The 27,518-nt window shown below is 39.3% G+C and overlaps 1 protein-coding gene across 2 annotated transcripts in view; it reads left to right on the forward strand.

Moving 5' to 3' along the window:
• FAR1 (fatty acyl-CoA reductase 1) overlaps positions 1 to 26,284 on the forward strand; it is a 179,047-nt gene extending 152,763 nt beyond the window's left edge. The window contains exons 5-12 of one of the 2 annotated variants that reach the window (XM_089675845.1): positions 2,439 to 2,616; positions 6,205 to 6,249; positions 6,947 to 7,065; positions 7,169 to 7,236; positions 13,341 to 13,512; positions 20,629 to 20,758; positions 21,177 to 21,304; positions 23,427 to 26,284. In XM_089675845.1, the coding sequence (XP_089531971.1) occupies positions 2,439 to 2,616; positions 6,205 to 6,249; positions 6,947 to 7,065; positions 7,169 to 7,236; positions 13,341 to 13,512; positions 20,629 to 20,758; positions 21,177 to 21,304; positions 23,427 to 23,589 (1,003 nt within the window). In that variant the 3' untranslated portion in view covers positions 23,590 to 26,284. Of the gene's footprint in view, positions 1 to 2,438; positions 2,617 to 6,204; positions 6,250 to 6,946; positions 7,066 to 7,168; positions 7,237 to 9,663; positions 9,836 to 13,340; positions 13,513 to 20,628; positions 20,759 to 21,176; positions 21,305 to 23,426 lie in introns of both variants that reach the window. The other variant, XM_089675843.1, reaches the window with a different exon arrangement.
• The last annotated feature ends 1,234 nt before the right edge of the window (positions 26,285 to 27,518 follow it).

A 27,518-nucleotide genomic window follows, 5' to 3' on the forward strand; every position in this document is an offset into this window, starting at 1 on the left:
GAACCCCCGAGACTGACTCACCGAACCCCTGGGGTTCGATCGAACCCAGGTTAAGAACCACTGGCCTAGTATGTAACAACAGGAGCATTGACCAGCTAGGACTGGCTGGCCTGGGCTTTTATCTTTGTAAAATTAGAACTTTTTTTGGTTTAAATAGAGTGGAATGGATTCGAAAACCTGACAGGATTTTATTGCTGTATGTGCCCCAGTAGGGGAGATTCTCCCTCTCTATCCTTTTTACCAATATTGTGGAAAATGAAAGCAAAGGAAATGGTAATACTAGTTCAGATGACAACCAGGGAATCCCTCACTTTAGAGAGATTTTCAGTTACTTCCTGTTTTGGCAATGGGGCAAGAAGTGAAGGGAAATCGCCCCTTCAATGAGACACAGATGGCGAAAAATGAACCCTACAGGAGTTATACTCCTCCCTTACCCTGTCCAACGTGAAAATTCTTCGTTCTACTTTAAAGAATATAAAATCTCGCTTTGTAGCATAGGCAGCAGGTTAGAAGGCCAGTGCTTTAAGAAGAGGGGTAGATTTTATAGGGAAAAGATATGCACACATGCATCTTTCTTGATATCTTAGAAATTATTTTGCTTGAGTAAATTTAAGCAGGTTCAGGTGAGTAGGTAACCACATCTGCCTGGATAAAAAAAAATGACAAATCTTTAAATTAGAGGAAGACGCCCGATGGGAAGATCTAAACTGCAGTGGGATTGATTCTAGACAGTAAGGGTAGGGTTATCTTGGCTGGTAAGAAAGTCTTCCAGTCAACGTATGCATTGTATTATATTTTATCTAGCTGTGATTTAAATCATGAGAGGAAAACTGAAATGGTTTTCACTTGCCTACAGGTTAAAATCCTCTGTACCGGAGGTTTTACAGAACTATAGTTAAGTAGCATGCAGCCTCTGTAGAATGTCCTACAACGTTAAGTGTTGAGATATATAGTTTTGTTACTTTACGTTGTGATCACATGCACCATTCTTTCTTTGTATGTACAGTTTACTGGTTGGAATTTCACAGCTTCAAGACCCATTTTAAAAGTTGTGATGCAACATTTTTCACTCTAAGCTTTGAAATACCACATTCCCTCCTTTCAACCCAGCCCTTCTTTTACCTGTTACTTGACCTTTTATACTCTACCTGTAAAACAAATACTGCATGTGTCACATAAGTGAGTGTGATTGGGTGTGGAAGGATGGGTGGTGTTGCGCTTGAGCACAATTAACTTATTAGCTGTATTTTTCTTGTTTCCACAGATATGTAATACAAAGAAGATTTGTTGTGTTTTGACCTTGTAATGTACGAAAGGATAAAATGCTGTACAACTAAATTTATATAGTATATTTACACTATCTTGTACTGGAAAATAGTATTTGAGCCCCTTGAAAACCCCATTGTGGGGCTTTTAAAACTGATTGATACTGATATATTGGAAATCTACTATAAAGCGTACTTTTCTTAAGAATTGTTGGCCATAAACCTCCCCATTTCTGCTTTGTGAAATCCTGTTTCTGATCAGGATTACCATGAACCCCTGGTCACATCAAGCCTGACTTTGAAATCGTGCAACTTACAGTGAAAGTTGCACGATTTCAAAGTCGGTGAGATGCTGATTTCAGGTGCGATTTGCAAGACATCTGACACAGATGCTATGCAAATCGCACCAAAAGTAGTACATGTACTACTTTAGAAATCTGTGCAGCTCTGACCAATTCGGAACTGCATTGATTTGACTGCTGTAATTGCGGACAATAGGGTGCGACTTGGCATACAATTTGCAAGTTGCATGGCATGCAAATTGCATGCCAAGTCGCACCTGATGTAACCGAGGTGTTAATGTTTATACCTGGTTAGATGGTTGCACAATTTTTTATATGACATTAATGGAGAATTTGTCAGTAATTATATTATAACATATATTAGACATTAATACTGTATGTTATATCTGTCCGAGGATAGAGCTATGACCACCAGTGTGTAGACTATCCTTTGCTTAAAGGCTCCGTTCACAGGGGACGGATTCTGTTTTGATCAGCGGGGGATCTGTCCGCTGATTAGAGCAGAGTGGGTGTTGGACAGGTCTGTGTCCACTCCGTTTATGCAGAGCCCACTCTGAGCTATGGGATCCCCTTCTTTATTTTTTTTTTATTTTTTAAGAGGATCGGATTGGAGGTAAGCTGGTGTAAACACACTGGTCCATTCATTCCGGATGGTCCATTCACTTCCATGGACTGACAGATGTAAATGGACTCATGTCCGTTTACACCCACCTACCTCCAATCCTCCTCCAAAAAAAAAAAAAAAAAACTTAATGGAAAATCATGTTTTTATTGATTAGTCTCACTTCATATTACAAAGAATGTGTTCTTTTATACAGTCATTTAGCTGTTTTGTAACAAAGCTAAAGCTAACTTTGCTTCCATTTTATAGATGGATGGAGGACAGCCTGGTAAATGACATAACCCCAAAACTCATAGGGGACAGGCCAAACACGTACACATACACAAAAGCCCTGGCAGAGTATATTGTGCAACAGGAGGGACGTAAACTGAATATAGCCATTGTCAGACCATCTATTGTTGGAGCCAGCTGGAAGGAACCATTCCCTGTAAGTAATCATCTTGTCTGTCCTGTTTTCCTACAGTTCACATTCTTCTTTCTCTAGTTGTGTATTTTGTAAATAATTGACTTGAAGCTTTGCTTTTAAAGTAAAGTGGAGAAATATATATTTGTTAACCCTCAGTCAGGTTCAGTAAGCTAAAGTACATTGAAAAATGTTTTTCTTTAAGTTTTATGATAGGTTATTAAGGGAAATATATAAACTTTTTTTATTTATTTTTTTTTAAAGCTAAAGTTGCGTTGCAGTGTCGGTAATCTATCTTGCAACATTGCCTTTGCTTTTATACATTTTGTTAAAGAGGAGCTTTAGCTAGGGTTCCAAAAATTAAAGGTCAGCAGCTCCAAAAACTGTAGCTACGGATTTTTAATAAATACATACCTGTCCAGGGATCCAGTGCCGTCCTCACCTGGGCCAGTTCTTCACCGGTCTTTGGGTCTCTGGCACAGGCATGTTAACCGTGGGCAGCCGGCTGTGACTCCTTGGGGCTTCACAGCCAGTTTCTCACTGTGCATACACGAACCGCGCTGCACTATGAGAATTATCCTGCAGCCTTTTGGGACCTGTAACGTGTCCCAAAGATTGCTTCAAACTTAGTGTTACTAAACCCAGGACCCTGCATTCACTATATCTGGTCTCCCCGGACCCTGCATTCACTATATCTGGTCTCCCCGGACCCTGCATTCACTATATCTGGTCTCCCCGGACCCTGCATTCACTATATCTGGTCTCCCCTGACCCTGCATTCACTATATCTGGTCTCCCACAGTACACACAACATAGAAATGCAATTATTTTAGTAAATATAAACCGCTAAATACCTTTTCTCATCAGCAGTATATAGAAGTCTTGTGACTTCTACCAGTGTCCAGCTGAGCACTAGTTAAAGTAGTAGGACTTTTCATTCTGCTCTGACTGTCCCATGAAGCTGCATAACCCCTGACCCTTTGGACAGTGCTGATTGGCCCTGTGCTGATTACATGCACCCTCCCAAAGAAAAAAAAACAAACTCTCTAGCAATACATAGTAAACTGAGCATGTGCAGAGTGACTCCTAGAGCTCTGTACTATCAGCAGATGGATTGGGGATAGTAGAAGGGGAAGATCAGAGAAGACCTGATCAAACAGCCTTTTTACACAATGCTGAGGATTAACCCCTTAGGGTCCACAGTGAGTATAACCAGCATGATTTACTGCATATACAGACTGATTTTACTGTTGTGGGTTTAGTAACACTTTAACTGGAGTGTATTTTTAAACAGCAATTCAGCCTCATTCACACTGGATGTTTTTAAAACTGCTCTCGGGCGTATGGTGTTTTTTTTTGTGTTTTTTTTTTTTTTGTTTGTTTTTCTGCCTCTAAACTTTCCTGCATGTTAGCCCATGAAAAGCGTCCAGAAGAGATAGCAAAAACATCCAAAGTGCATGAGGTCTTCATGGCAACAAGTAAACTTGATAGCAAACACTGCCTTTATCTTCATCACTTCGAGTGGTTAAAGAATGAGAAGAGAGAACCAGAACAGATGAAAATACAAGGCCAAAAGAGTGAAAGGAAAAGGAGGGTATCTGATCCGGAAGTCCACCTACTGGTTTCTTAAGTACTGATGGTAACAAGTTGTAGTAGTCGGAGAAAGGGCTGAAGTCTGCTAGAACTAGAGAAGTCAATCCACGTACACCATGTTTCCATGTTATCCTGCAAACTAACTGTCAATTTCTGCTTGCTCGTATTATGATTAACCCACTCTCTAATACTGGGGATTATTGATGACCTCCAATGTCTGGGGATCAAGGTTTGGCCTGCAGATAGGAGAAATTGGAGTCCCTTTTTGATTCGAGTAACTGATTCAGGGATGATGGATAGCAGTGGTACTTCTGGAGTCTCCGGCCATGCGGTATCTGTAATTTGGATATAAAACTGGAAAATAGATCTCCAGTATGGTGTAATTTGTGTGTAGGACAACCAAACATGGAATATAGTAACCCCTCTTCTTCACATCTCTAGCACCAGATAAGAATTGATGGGAACATCTTGTGCAACATAGAAGGGCATCTATACCATCCAGTTAGCAGCCTGTAGTTCCTCTCCTGCATTTGGCTTAGAATGCTTAACTTAAGTCAGTAAAAAAAGGATTTTTCCAGTTATCCTCTGAGATGGGATGTCCCTATACCCTCTTCCAGTCTAATAAAATAGGATTAGGAAATTCATGGGTTAGGAGGTTATTATAGAGTTGAGATACAACACATGGGCAGTCAGAGCTATGGGGGCATAAAAGGGTTAAGTCTCTGAATACTTGCTCTATGGTGGTAAGATGGGCATAAAAAAGTTTGTGTTGCATGTACTGAAGCCATTCACTTGGCTGGGGAAGTACTACAGAGTGCAGAGCTGTCCATGGTTTGAGGCCCAGTGGACTTATAGCCTCTTCCACACGTTTTAGGAATGAAACAGCTAAGGGAGGGAGGTTTGATGTGGGCCAGTGATGTTAGTTAGACCCAGGAAGGGATGATAGTGGTAAAGGGAGTCCTATGCTGTTTGAGGGTAGCCCAACATTTAGATTGCATGTGGAAAAAACAATCAGTAATCTGGCTTTGGGCTGCTGCTATATGGTAAAGGTCAAGATGTGGAAGACCTGCTCCACCCTCCAGCTTTCCTTTTGACTTCGATATTGTAGTGTAAACAGGCTGGAGATTAAGTCCAAAGAGCATCATTTTTGTTACTTCAAATCAGGCATGATTGGCATTGTTTTAATTTAAATCTACAGTTAAAACTCTTCATGTTTCATGGAAAGCTCCAGGAAATATCTCTGGCAAGGTCTGTGTGAGTGAAGTGTAATGTGTTAATTACATTTACCTCCATGCTGTGCTTTTTGTGATCCAGCTTTCTTAACTGTGCCTGGAGCTCAGCAATATAATTCAATATTTCCGCGCTCTACTTTTTTTTTACAGGATTGGTAGAGTAGAATGGCAGTAGGAATCTATGTGGCTGCAACTGGCATTGATTGATTCTTTCCAGACAATAACCGGGATAGGATATAGATTTCCCAGAGACCAGAAGTCTTACCTAAGTGGTAGAGCTGTGCTCCAGGTACAGTTTCAGGTTTTGCCTTGGAAATGACAGCATGGAGGTAAGTGTAACTAACATATATCTCCTGCTGTCCTTTCTAGAGATATTTCTTGAAGCTTTTTGGAAAGCTCCCAATATTCTTACACCATCAACACTGCTCATCTGAGCATCACTTAAAAGTGCATTAGAAAAATGTTGTCCGTAATAGTTTGTTGTGGTGACAGACTAAAATGCACAAAAGGGACACCTAATATAAGATTCTAACTTGGCTTTTAATTTTTGCATACTGTGTGTCTACTGGAGCAAAGGAAATAGTGCTTCTGCCCAAATTAACCAGACCAGGGGCACCTGTTGTCTTTTAATCTTCAGGAAGATATAAAAAGGAGTTTGGCAACAGTTTCATGAATTGGCATGCATGGTATTTGACTCAAGGTTTGGCCATAGTGTTACCAGGTTACACTATCCATTCTCTGATGCAGACTTATATTGTAGATAATGTTTGTTCTTTGTTTTCAACAGGGCTGGATTGATAATTTCAATGGCCCAAGTGGTTTGTTCATTGCGGTAAGTAGATTAATTTTAGATCTCTACATCTCAAAGAGTTTTGCAATAATGATCCTGCTGTCTTAAAGCCAAACTCCAACTAGATGTTAAAAGTACCAAATAATACAATAATGTATTGATTAGAAAATCAATAAATGCATTTTAAAAGCATTTAAAGTGGTTCTAAAGGCTCAAGTTTTTTTACCTGCATTCAACAATTTACTCAATACCCCAAGCTCCTGCATAGTGCTACCCATTAGTCCACCAGTCAGTGAGTTATGTTGGTAGGACTGCATGGGTAGTTTTAATCTCTTCCTGCTGAGACATTTACTACTTGTTGACAATCATATTCACAATCATAATAGCAACACATTGATTTAAATTTTCTGTAAATGACTGTCAACAAGTGTTTAAATAGTTCCGCAGCATGGGATTAAATAGCCACTGCAGCCTTAACTTTTGAAACATAGGAGTTGTCCTTGCTGACTTGTTGTAGGTAATTGAAGGGTAGTAATCAAGCAAGATGTGGCAGCCAGGCAATGAGCAATTTCAGAATAATGGGTCAACAATGACTACTTCCATGTTTCCTTTTAAAACAACTCATTTTTAACCAGCTGAAGTAAATATTGACGATTCATTTAATTTGTGAGCAATGTGGGTGCAAGTAAGTTTTAATTTTTACTATGTTTTGTATTCTGTTTTTGTATTAAATTTACAGGCAGGAAAGGGAATCCTTCGCACTATGAGAGCTTCCAACAATGCTGTGGCAGATCTGATCCCAGTAGATGTAGTTGTGAACACAACAGTAGCTGCTGCCTGGTATTCCGGAATTAATAGGTACAGAACTTTACAAGGACTCATCACTGGCTTCTGTCTGGAAGCCACCTTGTTTAACATCTCTGTAATGCCCATTGTAATCTCTCCATATTTTTCCTTTTAGGCCTAAAAATATTATAGTATACAATTGTACGACAGGAGGCACAAATCCTTTCCACTGGGGTGAAGTTGGTATGACCTCTTCATTTTGTCTTGAAATTATATGCTTTGTAATCCTTAATGTTAATGGAAGGCTAGTTTCTTGAGGCAGATCTGCTGCTGATTTTATAGATCTTAATTTGCAGAAACTTTGCAGCCCTCAGTTATGGAATGCACTGCTGAATGTGCTAGTGTTTTATTTCCACATTTCATTTTTTTAAGCTTACTTAAGTTCAGCATGTTTTTCTATTCTCTTCAGTTAATGCCCAGGAATGACATTTAAATAGTTTAATTCAGCTATGAAAAGAATAGATCTTTTACTTGTGCATAGCTAAGTCTTCAGCCCCCTGCAAAGTGACCACAGTCTAAGGGCAATGTCAGATGTGCTTTTGTTCTTGAAGGCTGGCAAAAACAATACAATTACCATTGGAAGGTTTTCACCAGATATTGACTATAGGTATTCCATGGTCCATTCAGGTTGTTTGTAGGCCCAAGGCACCCTCCGTCGATTCTCCATACAGTCATGCAGTCCATATTTGATATTAATCCCTGCACCTGCAGGGGCACTGTACATTCATCATTAGGGGTTTATGCGGGGGGAAGTTTATTACTAGATTAATAGCATTGAGGTCTGTTTTGGAGAAAAAGAGGTGAGTAAAAGGAAAACTTAAATGGTTGTAGGTCAGATTTAATACATTTTTTTCACTTTATAAAAACACTTAATACATGATAAATCCCAGACTGTTATCAGTTGCACTGAGACAACAAAGCAATAGCCGCATTTTATTCTGCTTGTCTTTTACTGAAACCTTGGGCAGAGCCTTCTAGTAAGTGAGGAACCTCAGCTTTGACTCATTCACTTGTATATGTAAACTTTGACTTCAGTTATTGAGTTCTGTTACTGGGCTTTTTAACAAAGGAAACAGAGCCTCAAGCTCATCTTGCTGCCTGGTTAAATTACATAATATTGATATGCAATATTTCACATTTGCCACACTTTGGGGGAAAAAAATATATAAATTTAAGTCCTAAACATAATAAAGAAAAGATACACCAAATATGCTTTCCTAGTTGTAGTGATAGAGAAATATTATACTACATAGAGGGAAGTAGTCGCTACTTTTTGGTTTTAACAAATATTAAAGGATCACGTTAAATCCTGTTTAGTGTACTGATGAAGCAGTGTTCACCCATACCAGCAATTATCACCCACATGGTTCTGCCTGGTTTGTATATTGACGATATGAGAAGCCTTGACTGTAAATGAGCTTTGGTTTTGCATTTGTGATGCAAAAGCTCTCCATGTATTTTATGACAGGACTATTGAGTTTAGCATTAAAGGATAAATTCACCCTTCATACCTTCATGACATGTTAAATATTACACCCATATCTATCCAGGCTGTAACATGTTATGAAATGACTGGTGTCCCCCCCCCCCCCCCACACACACACACACACACACACACACACCTGCCAACCTGAAGAATATATTAAAAAGGGATGGAACAAAAAAAAGAATCATCCTTGACTTTGCTCTAAAACCTTTTACTGATCTGGTTACTTTAAAAAGCCATCTAATTTTAGAAAGTGACAATTGGGCCACATGCATTATTTGACTATCTGTGCACAATAAAAGATTTATTTGTCTAAATCAAGATTCTTAACATGGTATGGGATAAATCTCTGCTTGGGGCGTAAATGTATTACATCTTCATTCTGAAAATTAATTTTCTCATGTGGCACAAGCAAACAATTTGTATTTATTGGGTTACATCATATTGGGGGCACCAGAATAACATTTAAATATTGGTCCAATTAACTGACACTCTTTTGGAAATTAAAGCTAGCCATACACTAGAAGAATTTAGCTTGATAACCTTAGTTTCGGGAACGTTCATTTATTTTTGTAAACGGTTAGTGGGGTCAAATCAGCGTTCGTTTATGACGGCGGTGAAGAGAAAATTCAAAAGAGCAGGATGGAATTTTTCTCGAAAATTTCTAAGAATGAATACGGTTTGCATTCTAGAAATTACATTCATTCCAAATTTGAATGTTAAAAGCAAAGTACTTTCAAACATCACTGAAGTCAAGAAGTGTACTGGTGAGAATGTCCGGACGAACATTCCTAAATCTACTAGTGTATGGCCAGCTTAAGTAATCACTGCTGGTGGTTATTTAGAGAAGAAAATGATCTGGAAAGAAGATAAGAGGAACAGAAAAAGAGAAGCTACAGATAGGGTCATAGGGAAGTTAGACATAAACCAAGCTAAGCTGTCCACCCTTAGCGTTGGGCATGTAGACATGTATATTGCAGGCTATTACCCCATGTTTTTTTTGTTGGTAGGCCCAGAATGTCCCAATTGTAGCTATGATGTTTTATGGTGTTATGGTTAGAAAATCTGTGCACTTTTTCCTGCCGTTCATTACATGGTTAAGCCATTGAACTTTTCTTTCTTAGAATACCATGTAATTTCTACTTTCAAGAGGAATCCTCTCGAACAGGCCTTCAGACGGCCCAATGTAAATCTAACCTCCAATCACCTATTATATCACTATTGGATTGCTGTAAGCCATAAGGCCCCAGCATTCCTGTATGATATCTACCTCAGGATTACTGGAAGAAGCCCAAGGTAATGGTGACTAGCTCTGTAATTTTTCTGTTCCTCTTACATGTCAAAACAGCCCATGTCTACAACCGAGCACTCATGGAGATGGGTCATCCGCTGTTGTCCTTAAGCATGTGTCCACCTAACCCATTACTAACCACTACACAGTAGACAGGAATGTCTGGCCTGCAGATTGAGTCCCTTGTTTACTGCACCAACATAAAATGTACTTGCTGATGTTTGATCTAAGTGTATTTTTTTTTTTTTCTTTAGAGAACGTTGGTTTAAACAGAGCTTTTTACAAAGGACTCAAGGAAAAATATTTGGAGAGGATCAAATTTGTATTTCAAAATTGTGTTTAACAGTTTACTTGGTATTCCACTGTAGCCATATTACTGCCTGGTGCAGTTTTAAACAGATATAGTTACATTTCTCTTTACATTTTGTATTTTTATAAAAGTCATTGTTTCAGCTTGAAGATTTTAATGATGGGCTTTCAGTGATTTTCAGGTCTACTGGTACACCATAGAGCTGGTATCATCAACTACTGGGTCACTGACCTCATCGGAATTTTCAGATGTGATGGCCATATTGGAAGAGGGCAAAGTTCATTTAGCCTTGCCCTGTCCTTCTTTTCAAGAACAGATCACTGCAGTGGGGATGAATGGTTTGTTGTTCTCAGTAGCCAATCTGAATGATTTGTTGCTGCAGAGGTTCCCATCTGACCTGATCTTTCACCCCAGGATGGGAAAAAAAGTAGTATTAAAACTATGCAAACTGTGTCATCGCTCCAGTTTCTGTCTGCTGAAATTTTACTCCAGCAGTTGTTTACACCTTGTAAACAGATTTTTTTACACCTGTTCACATTACAAAAAAAATAGTCAATAAAGAAAAACTCCTCTGTATGTCTTAGAAAAAAAAAAGACTAATCTATTAGGATAGGCTGCACAGAAACAAAATTGGCATTTTTTTTAAACCTAAAAGAGAAGCTCTGGGCATCTATTGGATAAGTGCATCTTAAATTACTCCTTTTTTTCCCCTCTCCCTGACCTAAACAAACCACAACCTCCTCAGTTGCATATGTACCTCAATCTGGCAGCTAAAGCCTTTACACAGTTTTACATCATATACTGACATTTTTCTAAGCACTGGATGTACCTAAGCCTTAGCTCCTCATAAACTTCATGGGGCCTTCTCTGGCCTTGGACACAGCCCCAGAGTAATCCATGGTGAGCTGCTGCGCAGGCGGGGTATGATGTAAATCCAGTGGAGGCTTCACATGTCTGTTGAAGGGAAGTATGCATCTGGGGAGAGAGTTAGTTCAGGTCAGGGAAAGGGATTAAAAAAAACCCCAAAAACAATGAGTTCATTTTATTTTAAAGTACATTTATCTTTTCGGGTTCAACACTAGGGCCAGAACAAAATGCCAGAGCCTCTGGTAGAAAAAAACAGCATGAAAAGTGGTCTTAGTGGCTTGTATTGCAAAGAGTTTATGGGCATTTGCTTTTAAAAAGCTTTTTTTCCCAAACCATCCCCTTATGGTGTTTACAAATGTACATTAAAAATTATCAAACACTCCTAAATGCCATGTTTATGCATGTTAAGCATTTTTCTGCCCAAAAGCTTCTCTCAAAAACGCTATTCTGATGTTTTGGGGGTTTTTTTCTGCCTCTAAACGCTCCTCTGAAAATATGCCTATAAACATTTGAATGTGCATGGACGCATAGGCTAACATAGAACTACTTCTACAGGCTGAAGAAAAAAAAATGCAAAACGCCTTTATAAGAAGTATTTTTTATGTCCACTGTACATAGACCCTTAAGGTTCAGCTAACCAGGGAGCAGCCACTGCATATGCAACAAGTGCACAGTACTAGTACAAAATATACATGCAAATTAAAACATTAGTACACATTGATAACATTTATTCATATTACCATGACAATATATTCATCATATCATTTGTGTTTATGTATAGCTTTCCATACCTAAACACCCTCTCCACCTCCTCTCCTCTCATTTATCCTTGAATCCTTTAAACAATTTCCAGTTGTGAATGCCCTGTTTCTTTAAATTTTAGATAACAAAAGTGTTTTGGGTAAAGTATAAATCTTGTCATCATTCCATTTTTTTCAAGGTGTTCATATCAAGGATTTTTTTTTATGCTGGTCCAGTAAAAGTTTTCTCAGTCTGTGGACTATTTGTCACTTAAAGGGAATGTATCATCATATTGAAAACTGGAAATCAACTATTCTGGTTCATTGACTGATGATTTTGTTATCATTTGAAGGTTTTATATGGTTTTTCTTCTGGCCAGATCATTTACTTATATGTTGGCAGTTTCTAATTATTTAAAATGGACCCTACATTAAAATTCACACTTCACATTTATTGGAAAAACAAGTGTCAGGATCAGCAATGTCTGTATTTATGACAAAAAAAAAGCACTCTTTGCTTGCCATTAATAAATACCTGCTTCCCCTGAGCTCCTGTTTAAACAAGCTCAATGTTTTGTAGTAGGAAATCCATGGGTGTTTGGGTGCTCTCATCATAAGAGGCTGCAAATAAGTGTATTCTTTTCAGTCGGGCATTAGACTCCATCCACTAAGATAGATGTTTTGCTGTTTTTTTTTTGTTTTTTATTCCACGTAGTTTTCTTTATATTTCTTTATTTATTACAGGCACTAATTTGCACTTGTTATCTTATAAATTATCCCAAAAATTTCAATCCACAGCTCTTACCAATATCAAAAAGTGGCATAAAGCCATAGACTGTTCAAATTTCAGGTGGTTCACCAGGGATTGGCCGAAATTTGAATCATGTTTGGGCAGGCTGGTTGTACCCAAGTCAATCCATCAATCAACTTGGGTACAACCAGTATTTTGGATTTCTCATGTGATTATATAGCTGCTAGCAATAATTACTATATGTTCTCCCGACAGGGATGGGTCCCCACGCTCTCACCCCCCCCCCTTCACCTGCCGGAAGAACATAATGTTTTTGAAGGAGGGATTCCCTCATCAATGCTGACTGTGCTGATTGGGGAATCGAGTGATTTTCTTTCCTGCAACCCGTGGATGCAGAAAAGAAAATCGCACCAGCTATGGGCAGCTTAACTAACAGATACGTTTGAAATTTGGACTAAGCCCTGTTGAAATGCATTATGTGCTAAAAACCCATTTAGTATGGCTCATAGCTTAGAGACCTAATAACTTTAGGAATTTTGTATTTTTGCTCTTTTTGACAATTCCGGATAAAATTGGCTAATGGAGAATGATGAAAACTTCTTTAACATTACTGCCAGCAAGCCAGCTGATTGATTGATCATTGGACCCAGGAAATACTAAAACTTCAAATGAGACTTTCTCAGAAATGAGCTAGAATTGAACAAGGTTTCCATTGTTAATGAGGTCATTCTCTTTATGGAAATTTAAAAAAAAAATGCCTCATTGTTTATGGTTTCTTTGTTGCGTCCCAGTGTGTGTACATTTTTTTTTCTCACTGCATCTGATCCTTATTTTTCCTACAGAATATTATGTAAATGTATCCTTCAAGATGAATCCTTTAGAACAGGCTCTCAGGCGCCCCAATGTTAATCTTCGAAACAACCCCCTTTTGCATCATTACTGGACGGCTGTCAGTCATATAGTACCTGCAGTGTTGTATGATGCTATTCTCAGGTTGACAGGTCAGAAACCCTGGTAAGGAGGTCACGATGAAAAACATTAGGAGGTGCGGTTAACCTGGTGGAGGCATGCTGAGAAGACGCAGGCTCAATGGCAAACCACTCTAAATTTTAATAGTTGGCCTATTTTAATGTCCTCATAGCCTTTTTTCACTTTCCTATATAACTTTAACATTAAGGTTAAGGGAAATATTTTTTTTCTATTTTTACATGGTTGACTTTATTTTTTTCTACATTGCCTTCACTTTTTACTTACTTTTTTTTTGCATGTTTTAATGCCATGTTTGTTGGTAAGTTGATTTAATTAAGGGTGTGAGTTCTCTTTTAACATGCTTAAATAACCCTATGAGGTGGAAGATCTAAAGAAACTGTACATGGCTTGAAGACCTCAAAGAGGCACCTGGACCCCAAAGAGAATTTACAAGTAGATGGTCATTTTCTGGTTTCCATGGAGTTGGATTACAGTGTATCCCATGCTCACAAGTCTTTTCTTTGATCTATTGTAGAAAAAGGGTAGTTAAGTCCCCAGAGCCAATGAGCCTAAATTTGGAATCTGGCACCAAATGTATTTTAGGAGAATTAATTGCTCATGAGCCAATTAGGAAGTTCTCAGACCTGCTTAGAAATTCTGGTGAATTTTAGAAGCAGAAACCTAGTGCTTTACAGTACATTTCTGAGGACAAATATTTACAATGTTAACAAGGGGCCAAGCTGGTCTTGGAGAGCCCTTTTGTGGATTTTTCAGAGCGAAAATGCCTGCTGATCTGAGCCCTTTGAAATTTGACTACAGCAGAATGGCTATACTGTATACTGAGCATTGGAACAGGTGAGCATGTGTAGGATGGGGCTGGACCCTCCTGGACTCCAGAAGCACTGGGATCAGTCGCCTTCTGAGATCATTTTTGTGTAATGCTCATGGATTGAATCACATAACTACTTCTTCTTATTCCTATTTAATGTTGCATTTTTTATTTAAGATACAGTTTGTAGATTACAACAGAAGGATTGTATTTCTTCAGTAGAGAGTTTCCACAAGTGCAATAAGAAGACACTGTGTGAATCGGCCCACCAGCATCTACCCATTGCTGTAATATCAATTGTAGGGGAACTGACCTCTTCTAAACTCATTCCCTTACTAAATCGCTCCATATTTTTGTTGCATCTCCAGCCCTTCCCTGTTTCTCATCCCTCGAACTGTTGTCTCCTGTGACAAGTCTCAAGGCAGGAGGCTGTTTGATGGATCCACAGATAGACCCAGCTCTAGAGCTATTTAGCAAAGGGGAGATTGGACTTGTGATTCCGATCAGACTTGAGCATCTGGCCTATCTCTGCAAATTATTGGTTCTAGAGCTAGGCCCATCACTTTTCCCCTTCACATCTTTTCATTTTATCCTACTCTGTTTGCTCATTAACTTGTCCGTCAAATTGTAGCCTTTTGCAGCAGTGTAGAAAGACAGCTGACTGCAGTTTGATGGATCCACAGACAGACCAGGCTCTAGGGTGAAGTAAAATGGGTAATAGCTGACCCTAGTCAGACTTCATATGTTTGTTTCTCCTAAAACATAACGTTGGCTCTAAAGCCAGGTCTGTCACTCTTATAACTTTTCATTTTTCATTGGCCTATTTGTATTTAGTTTATTTTTGAATGTTTACTCTTCAACCCTTAAAGCCTATTTGTAGTGTCTTAACAGATTAATGTTCTAATTCCTGTGTCTGTTCTGTAATTGCCATCAAGCCTGTCACATTTCTCTGCATTAAGATGCTGCAACTATTAAACTTTGCACTTTATTTTTTTAAGTTTGTTATGGTTCAGCCATTTTCATATTTCTGAACAGATAGTAAAATATATCTTATTAGAGCCAAGAGCTTGTATATAGTGAGTTTAATGCCAAAAGTCTTATTCTGTATCATCCTGGTTCTGAAAATATCAAATGGCTGAAAATGCTTGATTGAAGTGGATAAGAATTAACCTTTTTTATTTGTTTCCATAGCTCTATTGCAGGTATAGTGTAATGTATATGACCTAACATCTCTTAAAACAGAGGGTCTATAGTTGTTGAGGAATTTAGTCCAAACAAGCAGCAGGGCATGGCAAGGACTAATAGCTCCTCAATGGCTCTAGACCTGTAGAGTGCCAGTTCCTGACTTAGAATGCTTTGTGTGTTCTTGACAACTAAGCCTGAGAAACATAGATTACTAGTATTGTACTCTAATGATGTTCTGGTATTGCTGTCCCAAACTCAACTCTTTATTTTTCCTTGCTCTGCTTGCAAACTAAGTAGATTCCCTTGTCTCTCTTTCTGTCATTGTTATTCTGGAATTTAGCAAACCTGCCTTTTTAGATAGGCTTCTTGAGCTCTCTAAGGAAAGCTTTTAATAGGTTCTCTATATAGTCAGCTGATGATAGAAGCTGATTCATTGCCTGGGTTTTGCAGTACAGAGCTGATCTAGCTATTTTTTTTCTCCTGTAAACTGTTCTTTCTCCTTTTCACTGCAGTGAGGCTCTTTCAGTATTTGGGTCACTGTGAGGTAATACAACGCTGCAGGTCACACACTAATAAGTATCTTTCTTTTTTTTTTCCTTACCCTGATCCAGCAGCTTGGTAGGTGCAGTTGTAGGATGGCAGATTGATCTCATAAAGAAAACCTGTACCATGAGGAGTGTGGTGGCTGCTGTTTCTGAAAATGTTCCTTACAGTCATGCTAACCCAAAACTTTCTGAATCGGACCCAGAGCAAGCATGCTGCTAAATAAAGTCACAATGAGTCCTGTCCTGAGCTGCATACTTGTTCTAGATTAATGACTTTGAAAGAACTAAAGCTATTGAATCAGTGCGACAGCAAGGAAAGTGGACTTTTCTAATGTCATCGGCAATAGCAGCTTCCATAATGCTTGTATCCTATAATAGTATGAGACTGCCATTGGTGGCTAACTGGCTTTAAAACCTTTGAGTCCTAGAACGAGAACAAGCAGGCTGTGTACTTGTGTCAGAATTACTTATCTCCTGACATGTTTCAGTCCAGGGACTCTGCACTAAATTCGATGCGTCATCATAAGAGCCAAGGAACTAATTTGCTTAGTAGGTGAGGATAGTGTTGCTTTGTTAGGTGCACTTTAACGTACTGTATATCTGAAAGCCAAGTATGGGGCTGAATATGCAATTGTTAAGCCCATCAGGAATGATCTTCACTTCCTGTCCCATAGACACAGTAGGATGTAAAAGAAAACCTTTACAAAATGAGAGGAAATGAGCTCTTGGACAACTTTTACTGGAACAGATGTCCCTATTGCAAGAATTTTTTTTCTCTTTATTTCTGAGCCAAGTGTCACTACCAGCAGCCTTGTTTAGTGATCATATTGGTATTTCAGGGATTTTCATCCTGGTAGGTCAGAGGTGCTAATGGGTGCACATATAACATTGGATACCAAGAAAAGTTTGTACCCAGTAAAATGAGCAACACATTTAACAATGGGGGCAGCTAAACATTATTTATGGGACCCCATTTTGAGTTCTCAGCCTACATCAGGGGTGTCCAAACTATGGCCCTCTAGCTGTTGAAGTACTACAAGTCCCATCATGCCTTTTCTCTGGGTGTGTTGCCTGTGGATGTCAGAGTCTTGCAAGGCCTTATGGGACTTGCAGTTCCTCAACACCTGGAGGGCTTTGGTTTGGACACCCCTGGCCTACATGCTTTTTTTCATCTGTGGTTGCAAGTGCTGTGTTTGAATCAAAAAAGGTCTGCCCTCTGTTATTGAAGTCGTCTTTCTTCTTGTATTTCACATTTTTAGATAATGAGGACTTTGTTGACTGTGCTGTATGATGCTACTGCAACTATTTTAATGGCATCCTCTCCAAAGAAAAACCAGTTGAACTGGTCAGACATACATTTTGACACATTTTTGCTTTCATTCTGCTTAGTACGCAGGCTAATTTTAAGCTAATTTATAACAATGGCTTCAGAGAAAACTAGTGGTGGGGCAAATTAGATTGAAAAAGGCAAGCCATAGATGATTTGATTTTCTTTCCTACAACCATGGGTTGTAGGAAAGAAGATCGCTCGATTCCCCATAATCACAGTCGGTGTTGATGGGGAAATCCCTTCCACAGAGCTATTGTGTTCTAGCTCCCTGCTGGCAAAACACAGTGATTAGTGCTAGTGGCAAAAATTGCATGCAAAATATCCAACAGGCTGGCTATACTGAAGTCGATCAATGAACCAGCCTGCCCATACATGGATCAATTCTCGATTAATCAAGATTCGATCCATGTATGGCTGGCTAAAGATTCCCAGTGATCACTTTCTACAGCTGAATAGTAACCAGACCTTTGGCACCTGACCCTTGGCAGTACCACCTAAGTTTAGAATCCTTTTTGTTGACTCTAGCAGGTAGAAGAAATTATTTACATTGTGAGTTAACTGACATTTCCTCTATTGGTATTAAGTCCCATTGTATATATTGATTACTGACCAAGCTTTCAACGCAATGTTTTTGTAATCTTGACAAACAGAAAAGGCATTAAATGCTCTACCATCAGCATTCTTCTTTCCCGTCTCCAATAAAACCAGTGCAAGCACAATGAGCTCTCTCCTACCAGTGGAGTGTGTGTGTAGAATATAAGCTCTCTGTTTAAATTAATACTGAAGGTTGATTTGTAGGTTTTGTTTTATCACCTCCAGCTAATGGAAGGTAAATAGGCAATCTAATTTAAGCTTCTGACTGCATAGGATTTATAATTAAGAAATGATTTTTACATGTTTAGCAAAGTATACTGCTTGTATGAGAAGCCTCACATTGTAGGGTTCCGTTTTTATAACTCTCAAGCTTTTAGCTAGTTCCTGGGCAGTAATGTAACATCAAAAGAAAAATTCAGCTTTTTTGACCAACTATTTTACAGCCAGGATGTCTTCTTCTTAGGCCCCTTATACAAGTCATATTCTGCATGATATTCCCTGTAAAAAGAGTATATGCAGAGTGTGTGCTCTAAATATGCAGCAGGTACATTGCAAATATAATTACATACCTCAGATTCTTAGAAGATATAATTTACATTGCTTGGTCTGCCCTGGGTCAGCACACTATTCAAACCCCTGGTGCCCTATTCTTGTTTTAAAACCTGGCCTATGTGCCTGGAGAATAACCACTCTGGTTGGCACATGTGAAGCATAACATTGAGTTCCGGACAGTTGTAAAATAAAAAAATGTCCAGTTATCTAATAAAAATATGGTTTAAGTGTCTAAATATTTATTCAGATTTGCTTCTTGCAATTCCTAGTTATGGGATAGGCAAGAACAGCGTGGTGACCTTCCCTTTGTGCACCATCTGGTAATCCGGTGGGGGGTGGTTGATTAACCAAGGTGTATTACACAAATGTAGCATAGAAAAGTGAGGCTATTGACTTAGTGGTTAATGAGAAAAGCCACATTACGCATCACTGGCTTCAGAAGTCTGGATCTCTTGGCATGCGGTGAAAGTGAATGGGTTGGATGGTGGGTTAAAAGCCAGAAGGAGAGTCTGGTTATGTGACCTGTTAGTCATGTTACCAGCTCTCTTCCAACCAGAGAGAACTCTGTAATGCACTGCAGGCTTGATCCCATGGCTTGCATTTTATGAATGGGCTATTAAATATGGGCTGCGATGTGTGTAGCAATGCAGAGTATAACAGAAAGTAGGTGATAATAGCAGCGCTTTGTTGTATATGAACTCGTTAGTGTTGCTTTGATCAAGTAGCAGTCCAAAATTTACTGAGCAGTAGAGACAATACTTTTGCTTTTTTGGGTAGTATAAAAGGGATTTTAAACCCTGTTTGTTTGGATTTTTTTCCACCATCTGTGTCCTGTTGGGGAGATTTCCCTTCACATCCTGTTCCACAGCCACAACTGGAACTGAAAGGAAATCCCTCCAAAATGAGAGCTATCCCTAGTAGGCACCAAGGTCACCAGAACTAGTTTCCTCATGGGAAGATTCCCCCTTTATTCCTGTTCTGTTGACTACTCAAATTTTGGTGTTTTTTTTTTTTTTTTTCACGCTCCCTTTCCCTGAGAGTGGTCGCCAGGACAAACAGAGAGTCTAACTGGGACCCATACAGCAACAAAAGCCTGACAGGTGTTCTAAGCCATCTCAAATCATAACCAAAACAAAACTTTTGCCTTCAGTTATACATTAAAATCCTTTGCCGTTTGAATGGTTCACATACAGGATATATAGTTCAGCTGTGCGTTTATCTGTTTTGGAGTTGAGCTTTAGGATATAAATGCAGCACGTGTAGAGAGGTGTAGAAAATAATGACTCTGAGTAGGATGGGAGTATAAAAGACAATAAATTTGGGGCTCATATCAGGCTTGATAGTGTTTTCTGAGAATAACATTTATTCATTTATATTTGGATTTTTCCTACACTTAGCAGGTGAATTCTGAGCTTGTTCTTATCCTTGAAGTAATAGTTATTGGGTTTCTAGTTTTAGTGGAGTACAGCAAAGCAAATGAGAGTTTATCAACCATTCACATTGAGGGTAGCGGTGTTCTTTCCCTCCACAATAATGGATTATCCAGGCATGCACCCAACTTTGTTTCCTCAGTCTTCTGGAAAATTCTTTGTACTTCACTGTTAGACATAATGCAAAATCCTTCTTGTACAAAGCTGATTAATTTTGCTGCTCTGCCTGTCCCTCCTTGATCTTTCACTTATGCAAGTTAAACGGCTTGTTTTATATATTTTGCCGGCAAAAAGAAATGCTTAATTTGTTATTACACTGCAGAATGGTGTTGGCATATAATGGGAAGTGTATTTTGGTTGTGATGTGTGTAATCTGCAGATTGTACATATGTATAAATTTGCGGTTTTACACAGAATTGAACAAAAGGGGCTTAGTGTACATTTTGCAGTATAGTAACAGTTGGCCACAATCTGATCGTACAGTCTCCATTAGATTAGCTAACTATTCGAGCAAGGGCCTAAATTGTTTAAGGTAGGTCTTTACAATTACATAGCTGTTTGGAAAATTTTAGGAGATTGAACAGTCAGATTGTGTTCTGTGTGGCCAGCATAAAGGTCTGCAGCATCTCGGGCAGCCCCCAGCTGCCATGTTGCATTTCACTTCTGGTAATCATTCTGGTCCCTGTTTCCGTTAAGGATGATGAAGACTATCACACGTTTGCACAAGGCCATGATGTTGCTGGAATACTTTACAAGTAACTCCTGGGTGTGGAACAATGAGAACACCAACATGTTAATGAACCAGCTCAACTCCGAGGACAAAAAAGTAAGCACTCCGTTTCAGTGAAATGCCATTTTTCCTTGCAGTGTACATTCTCACTATTAGTTAAAGTGGTATTAAACCCCAAACCAAAAAGGTAATATATTATTGCAGCTTACCAATCATTAGATGTGGTGGCTGTATTAATTTTTTTAGGTCCCCCCCCCCCCCCCTCTGTTTTCAATTGGTGATCTGGCCAGTAACACATCTCCTGTATTAGAGTGCTCCACTTTTGGATGAAGGTGCACATATCGAAAGCAGCATTATTAGTCTCGGGGTAGGGTAGCTTTGTGACTGCAGTTTATTTAAAAAATCATGCACCTTTTGTTTTCCTTCCATTGTAAACACTGCTTCCTGAGCCTCCCATTGAACTCCTCCGCTCAAATCTATACAGTAATATTTAAAAAGTCTGTTTAATTTGCAGGTATTTAACTTCGATGTCCGGCAATTGCACTGGGCAGAATACATGGAAAATTATTGCATGGGAACCAAAAAATATGTTCTGAATGAGGAAATGTCAGGACTCCCAGCAGCCAGGAAGCACTTAAACAAGTAAGTGGTATATTTCTTTAAAAAAGTCCGCAATACTTACCTCTGCTCAAGCAGTCCAGTGCCCGTGAGGTTCTGCACTTTAATTTTCTCCCCAGCCTCATCCAGTCTTTGGCCATCTTGAATGGCCAGAGCAGGATGGCATAATTCCTGCGCATGCTCAGAAGTCCAGTCATCCCAGTACACACGCATTGTACTGGGAATGAACTGTGCATGTGCAGCTCTGTTTACATTTTAAAGATGACTGTGAACAGGCAGATATGTTTGTTTTATTTCAGACACTATGTTTATTATTGTCTCCTATGTAATCTATGGCCTGCTTGCATATTATTATTATTTTTAAGTTCCACTTCATGAGGTAGCATGAAACTATAGGAAAATATAGAGCCATCTGTGCACAGCTGCCTGGACCTGTCAGATGCTTGAGGGGGCATACTGAATAATTTGTACTGTCATTTTGGCACACCTAAGACCATTTTGAAGAAAATGGCAACTTATTTGATTAATGCCATAATCCCTTAAGCCCCCTTTCCAATGAGATCACCCCAGTGGTCAAGAACAGTTCTCTCACTGTTCAGGGGGATGGGGCTTAGTCCTGTAGTTCTAAAAGTTCTGTAGCTCTGTTACAGAAGAATGTTAGTTGACACAATCCTCATATTTTCCTCATTGTAGATATTCTTTTAAATCAGTCTGGGGCGATTCAACAGCCATTCTGTATGTTGAAAAATCAGCCAAACTTTAAAAATGGGCAGTGGTTGAAAGGACCAAGTAAATATGGAACTGTAAAGGGGATGTAAAGTTAGCCAGATAAATGTGACTAAGAAAACAGAAATAGTGCTAGATTCAAACTACTGTAAACCCAATGGTCTCATACAGTAGCTCAATAATTGGATAAAAAAAAATCCAAAAAAGAAATGGGTGGGCAAATCATTAGTCATTCGTTTTGCCTATTGTCTGCAGCTGATTGTTTCCCCATTGCTGCCTTACCAAGGCTTGTTCTACACAATGGGATTGATTTACTAAAACTGGAGTGCACAAAATCTGGTGCAGCTGTGTATGGTAGCCAATCAGCTTCTAACTTCAGCTTGTTCAATTAAGCTTTGAAAAAAAAAAAAAAAAAACTGGAAGCGAATTGGTTTCTATGCATAGCTGCACTAGATTTTGCACTTTCAGCTTTTAGTAAATCAACCCCTATGTCTCTGTGTAGAGGCAGCCATCTTAGTAGAAACAGGGCTTTGCTTCCTCATTTCATAGTTGCCCTGCCCATGACAGATGATCTGAAGGCTGGAGGGGGTAAATTCAAGCAGCAGGAAAGGTGGAGGATGCACAGATCAACAGCATGAATGGAGTAGGTGCAGGGAGACTGTTGCCCTGCTTGCCCTCAGGTACAGCTTTCTCGAAGTAAGAACAGTGCGCAGCACAGACGTGACATCACAAAATCTCACTCTAAATATATTGAATCTAGCAGAGGCAGCAGTGCCTTATATGATCTCAAATTTCAGGTATACATTGAAGGCACAGAAATTTCACTACTAATTTTTAGGAGGAATTCAAGACAAAAGATAAATCTTTCAAGGTACTGTTTAGGCCCCTTGCACATGGGTTCCTCTGTTTCATTTCCACAGTTGATCCACAACTCAGTCCCCTGAGTTGGATCAGAACAAAAACGGATGTCATATGTGACACCCACATTTGTTCTAAACGTATTGCATTCAGGCCTACAAACCTCAGCAGACTTGGGTGTAAACAGATGCACATTGTCTTACACTTGGCTGTCCATAGTGATAAATTGAAGCGCATTCTTGATCCTTCAAATCATGAGTCAAAAATAGACTGACAGAACACCTGCATGTAAGGGGCCTTAGGCAAAATTATCTTTTCTCGATGTCCCCTAGCAAATCATCATCTTTTGAGTTCAGTTTCAATTTAAATGTTAAATTCAATGTGAATACTTATTTGTAGTGTTGATAGCAGATTGCTCCATGCAGCTTTCTAGGCTCAGAGCCAATAATGATCCATTACTGATCACAGCAGTATGGCTGAGACATGAGAGCGTGATTTCTACAACACGGTACACTAGCATCACATGTGACAAAAAGACTTTAATGTCATGTTTTCACTTCAGGTTACGGAACATTCGCTATGGATTCAACACCATCCTGGTGGTTCTTATCTGGCGCGTCTTTATTGCAAGATCGCAGATGGCAAGAAACATCTGGTACTTTGTTGTTAGCCTGTGTTTCAAGTTCCTGTCTTATTTCCGAGCATCTAGCACCATGAGATACTGAAGACACTGGACACTGATCAGTTTGGACATCTATGCACACAGCGGCGACCTGCACAGACTCTTGTTACCCGATCTGTGTCCCGTCCCCCCCCCCCCCCCTTTTTTTTCATGTCTTATACAGCCGTTCTGCCATCCTAGGTCCAGGATAACATTATACAGTAATTCAAGTGTACCTTAGTAATGAACCACACCAGTCAGACTGAACCAGCATCAAGGAGAACAGTTTACCAAAATTCACTTACAAATTTCAAACATCAATTCCATTTGAAATATGTGCTGTTATTAGCAGCGCTCCTTTCTTCACTTCTAAACGGTGCACAAGTTTTCACCAAGTCTGATGTTAAGCCTCTTCTGTTGGGTCTAATTGGTGCTGAGTTGTACGGTAAAGTATAATGCTAGCTTTCTGGCAGAGCAGCCAAGTAATCAACTTTGTAAACACACTTCAATACCAGTTACAGTGGGATGGGAAATCCTCTATTGTAGTCACAAGGAGTGTTTACTGAGGACAGAGTCTCACAGCAGTACACAAAAACAGATCTTTTGTCAGTACAGTAGACGGTTAAAAAGCCTGCATGGGCAAAATTTGTAATGTGCAATTTTGCAAGGCCAGTTTTTACTGCTCTTAATTTAAATATCTTTTTGCTGGAAAATGGCGTTATACTTTATCCGTTTCAGTTTGCTTATTGGATTGTGCCTCTGCCACTAAGCCTATTTTACGTCTCCTGCCTCCTTTTGTCAAGTTGTATTTTTTTTTTCTCTTTCCTTTTTAATTTTGTTTTTGCACACTCTCCAGCCTAGCGCTTATTTTGTTTTTGTTTCTTTTATAATATGTTCATGCTGTTCCTTCTTTTCACCTTAAATTCTTTGTACTGAATCAGTTTATGAAGGCGTTTTTCTTTTTTCTTTTTTTTTTGTTTAATATACACGGGGAATAAGTTCTTTGGTCTGTATCTGTTCACGGAAGTGTGGCTTAACCCAGTAACCACTGAATTATCTTCTTGTCACTGGTCGGTTACAAGTCCTGTTTTTGTTGTGCTTGTACAATAAAAGATCTCTTAATTTTCAAGTTGTTCAATTACCTACAGGCTGATTACAGTCTTCCGTTTTGTTATAGTTAATGGATCCAAAGCCAGCTTTTGTTTGTATCTGTACCTTTCCATTGTCTTAGTATTGCTACTGTTTAATGAACTATTTCTTACCTTTACACAGCATAGTGCAAGCACAGTGCGATAGCCCATAGCAAGCATTTGGAGGTCCTTGTTTTGCCAGCTAGAAGAATATGGTTGCAGATAAAAGATGTCTGCTGTGTTATGGGTCACTGTACCTCATTATTGTTTGCACAGATGCAAGTTTAAGGAGAACTCCAGCCATGTCTTTATCTTCCATTTTGGACTAAGCAAAAAGTAACCTACCTGGGTCTGGCCAACACCAGCAGTCTAACTTTTCCCAGAAGGTTGGTATTTTAGAGGGTATCTTTGGGCTGCTGCATTTTTATTTTTGACTAGTCAGTTTGTCCACTCTGCCTTAATATACAGCGAAATCCAGTGCAGCTTTGTACTTGCATGTGTGGGCTTACTGTGATCTGAAATACAAGGGCTCCTGTTAGGTTCAGGTCTGGTACTGACCTAGGGTTTAATTCAGGCTACTGTGGCTGCATCTTTGCTGGCTCCCCAGCATGTTAGTGAAGTAGCTTTGTTAACACGAATGAAGACAGTTAGAAAAAGAAAAATCTCTTGCAGTCTTCCCCTAGCAAAGACTGCTCCATATAAGCCTCTGAAGGTGTGCCTGACCCAAAGTGACTGGTGTTGCGCAATCTCATGTGTACTATGTAAGGGCCTCCCTCATAGAGAAGGCTACTTTAGGTACAAAATGTGTTAATTGTCATCGACACCTGGCAGATCTCCAGATGCTGTATCAAAATTATATATATTTTTAGTGTGCCCAAAGTGTTGTTGAGTATTAGTATTCTCAGTCACCATAGAAATTTGTTGTGTTTTTTTTTTTTTTTTGCCCTCAGCATTTCTATAGGTACTATTCTGTAATGCTCTTGTTTCATTATGGGTTGCTGTTAGAAGCCAGGTGTTGACTTGGATGGAGTTCTCCTGTAATAAGGCCTCTTGTATAACCAGGGATAGCAGTTGCTTGTTTCACAATGCGTGTGATTTTCCTACACACCGAGGACTGCAATCCCTTTTTTTGACTTGTCAAGTCTATTAACGAGCAATATGGAGTTGCTAGTATTAAAGGAAATTGTTATTCTCAGTTTGATTTTGTAACCCGAGACTCTCATTCACAGCTCATGGTTTGTTCGTTTACAAAGCACTTAACTGCAACGCCTTTTATCTTAAAGGATGTTCTGTAAAACGCAAAATGCTGGTATACAAAATGTGCCGACTATGACCTCTCCAACTCTCGTTTGTCTCTAAAACCATTAATGTGCTTACCTGTTGTGCAATGCTAATTCACAGAGGGCACCTTATTTTTTCTCTGTAGGTGTGAAGCTGATCTAGGACACATTTCAAATGCTTCTGTGTCGAAGCTCAGTGGTTTTCAGTAATACCGCAAAATGTAATTGGTCTTTTTCAGAACTGTATAGCATTCAAATCTCTACTAGCTGCCAAGGTCTAGGACCACACAAGGGAGTGAGAGACTGCTGGCTGCTACTAAACATTCAATAAATTATGACTTTTGTGACATCTCTGGCGTCCATTTTTGTAATGTCTTTAAATATGTGTTTTCCCCTTTGTTTTTATGGCAAAGCGAAGTGAAGATTGAAGATTTCTAAGCTCCAGGGAAATAAGGCCTTCGCTGACAGGTTTGGTATGCTTCTCATTCATTAAGGTTCCTTTCACATGAGGAGGACTTTGCCAGCGATCTGCTTGCTTAGCGAGGGATCTGTGCACTTTACACCCAACTGCCATCCGATCCTATCCGCTGGGCGGAAGGGGAACAGAACCCCATCCATTTGTTTTAATCGGATTGGAGGTTGATGGGTGTAAACTGATTTGTGTCTGTTTATACCCACCATACCATAGAGGAGAATGGAGGTTTCGATCTGGTCCGCCTAAAAAGAGGCGAACCCGATTGGAACGTTCCTGTGAAAGGAGCCTAATGGGTGCAGTGGACCTTTTTTTGATCTACATTTTAACCTACTTCAAGTAGATTGGCCAAAAATCCAGAACCTGGAAGACCCAGGAAAGATGATGTTAGCAAAGGGTTTTGTGGATGTTGCATCAGTGGAAGGGCGCAGGTATGTATAGTTCCACTTTAGCTGGCAATTTCAGAGTGTTTGCATTGAAAAAAAACAAAAAAAAAATCTACTTTGAATGGCAACATGGGAATGAGGGAAAAGTAAGTATACATTACATGAGGTAGAAGTTAAGGAAACTTGTTGCTTTTGCCTGTAAGGACAAAGAACAGATTTACCTGCCAAAGAAAAGGCAATCGTAACAGCTTCTATTCTCAAAGAACCCCTATTAAAAGCAATATGCACTATGCAGAGTAATATTTAAATATCCTGTCTATTCAAACACAGGTTCCCTGGCTATCATGCTGATCCAGTGGCATCAGTACTTTCAAGTTCCCTCACTCAGCACAAATACACAGATTAGCAGTTCTCACCTTTCTGGTCTGCACACCTATATGTTTGGACTTGTCTGCATATGAGAATCATCATTGCGCTCAGAAATTTCATCAGATGAAATATGCGAAGGTTCATAGCTGCAATTACAGTTTAAGGGGCTGTCTACCTGAGTTTTTCTGCAGGTCAGATCTGCTTCTGTCTTCACACAAGTTAATGGGAATGCAACAGCAGCTTGAGACAGACTAGAAGGTCAACTGCACCCATTGATGAACGCTGATCTCAAGTGCCTCATACTGATCTCATAAGCTAGCTGCATTTGCTCATTGACACCAGCCCAAAAGGAAGTC

The sequence above is a fragment of the Staurois parvus genome, unplaced genomic scaffold (genome assembly GCF_062004578.1).
Source record: "Staurois parvus isolate SC_StPar_1 unplaced genomic scaffold, SC_StPar_1.0 ptg000159l, whole genome shotgun sequence".
NCBI classification, from domain to species: domain Eukaryota; kingdom Metazoa; phylum Chordata; class Amphibia; order Anura; family Ranidae; genus Staurois; species Staurois parvus.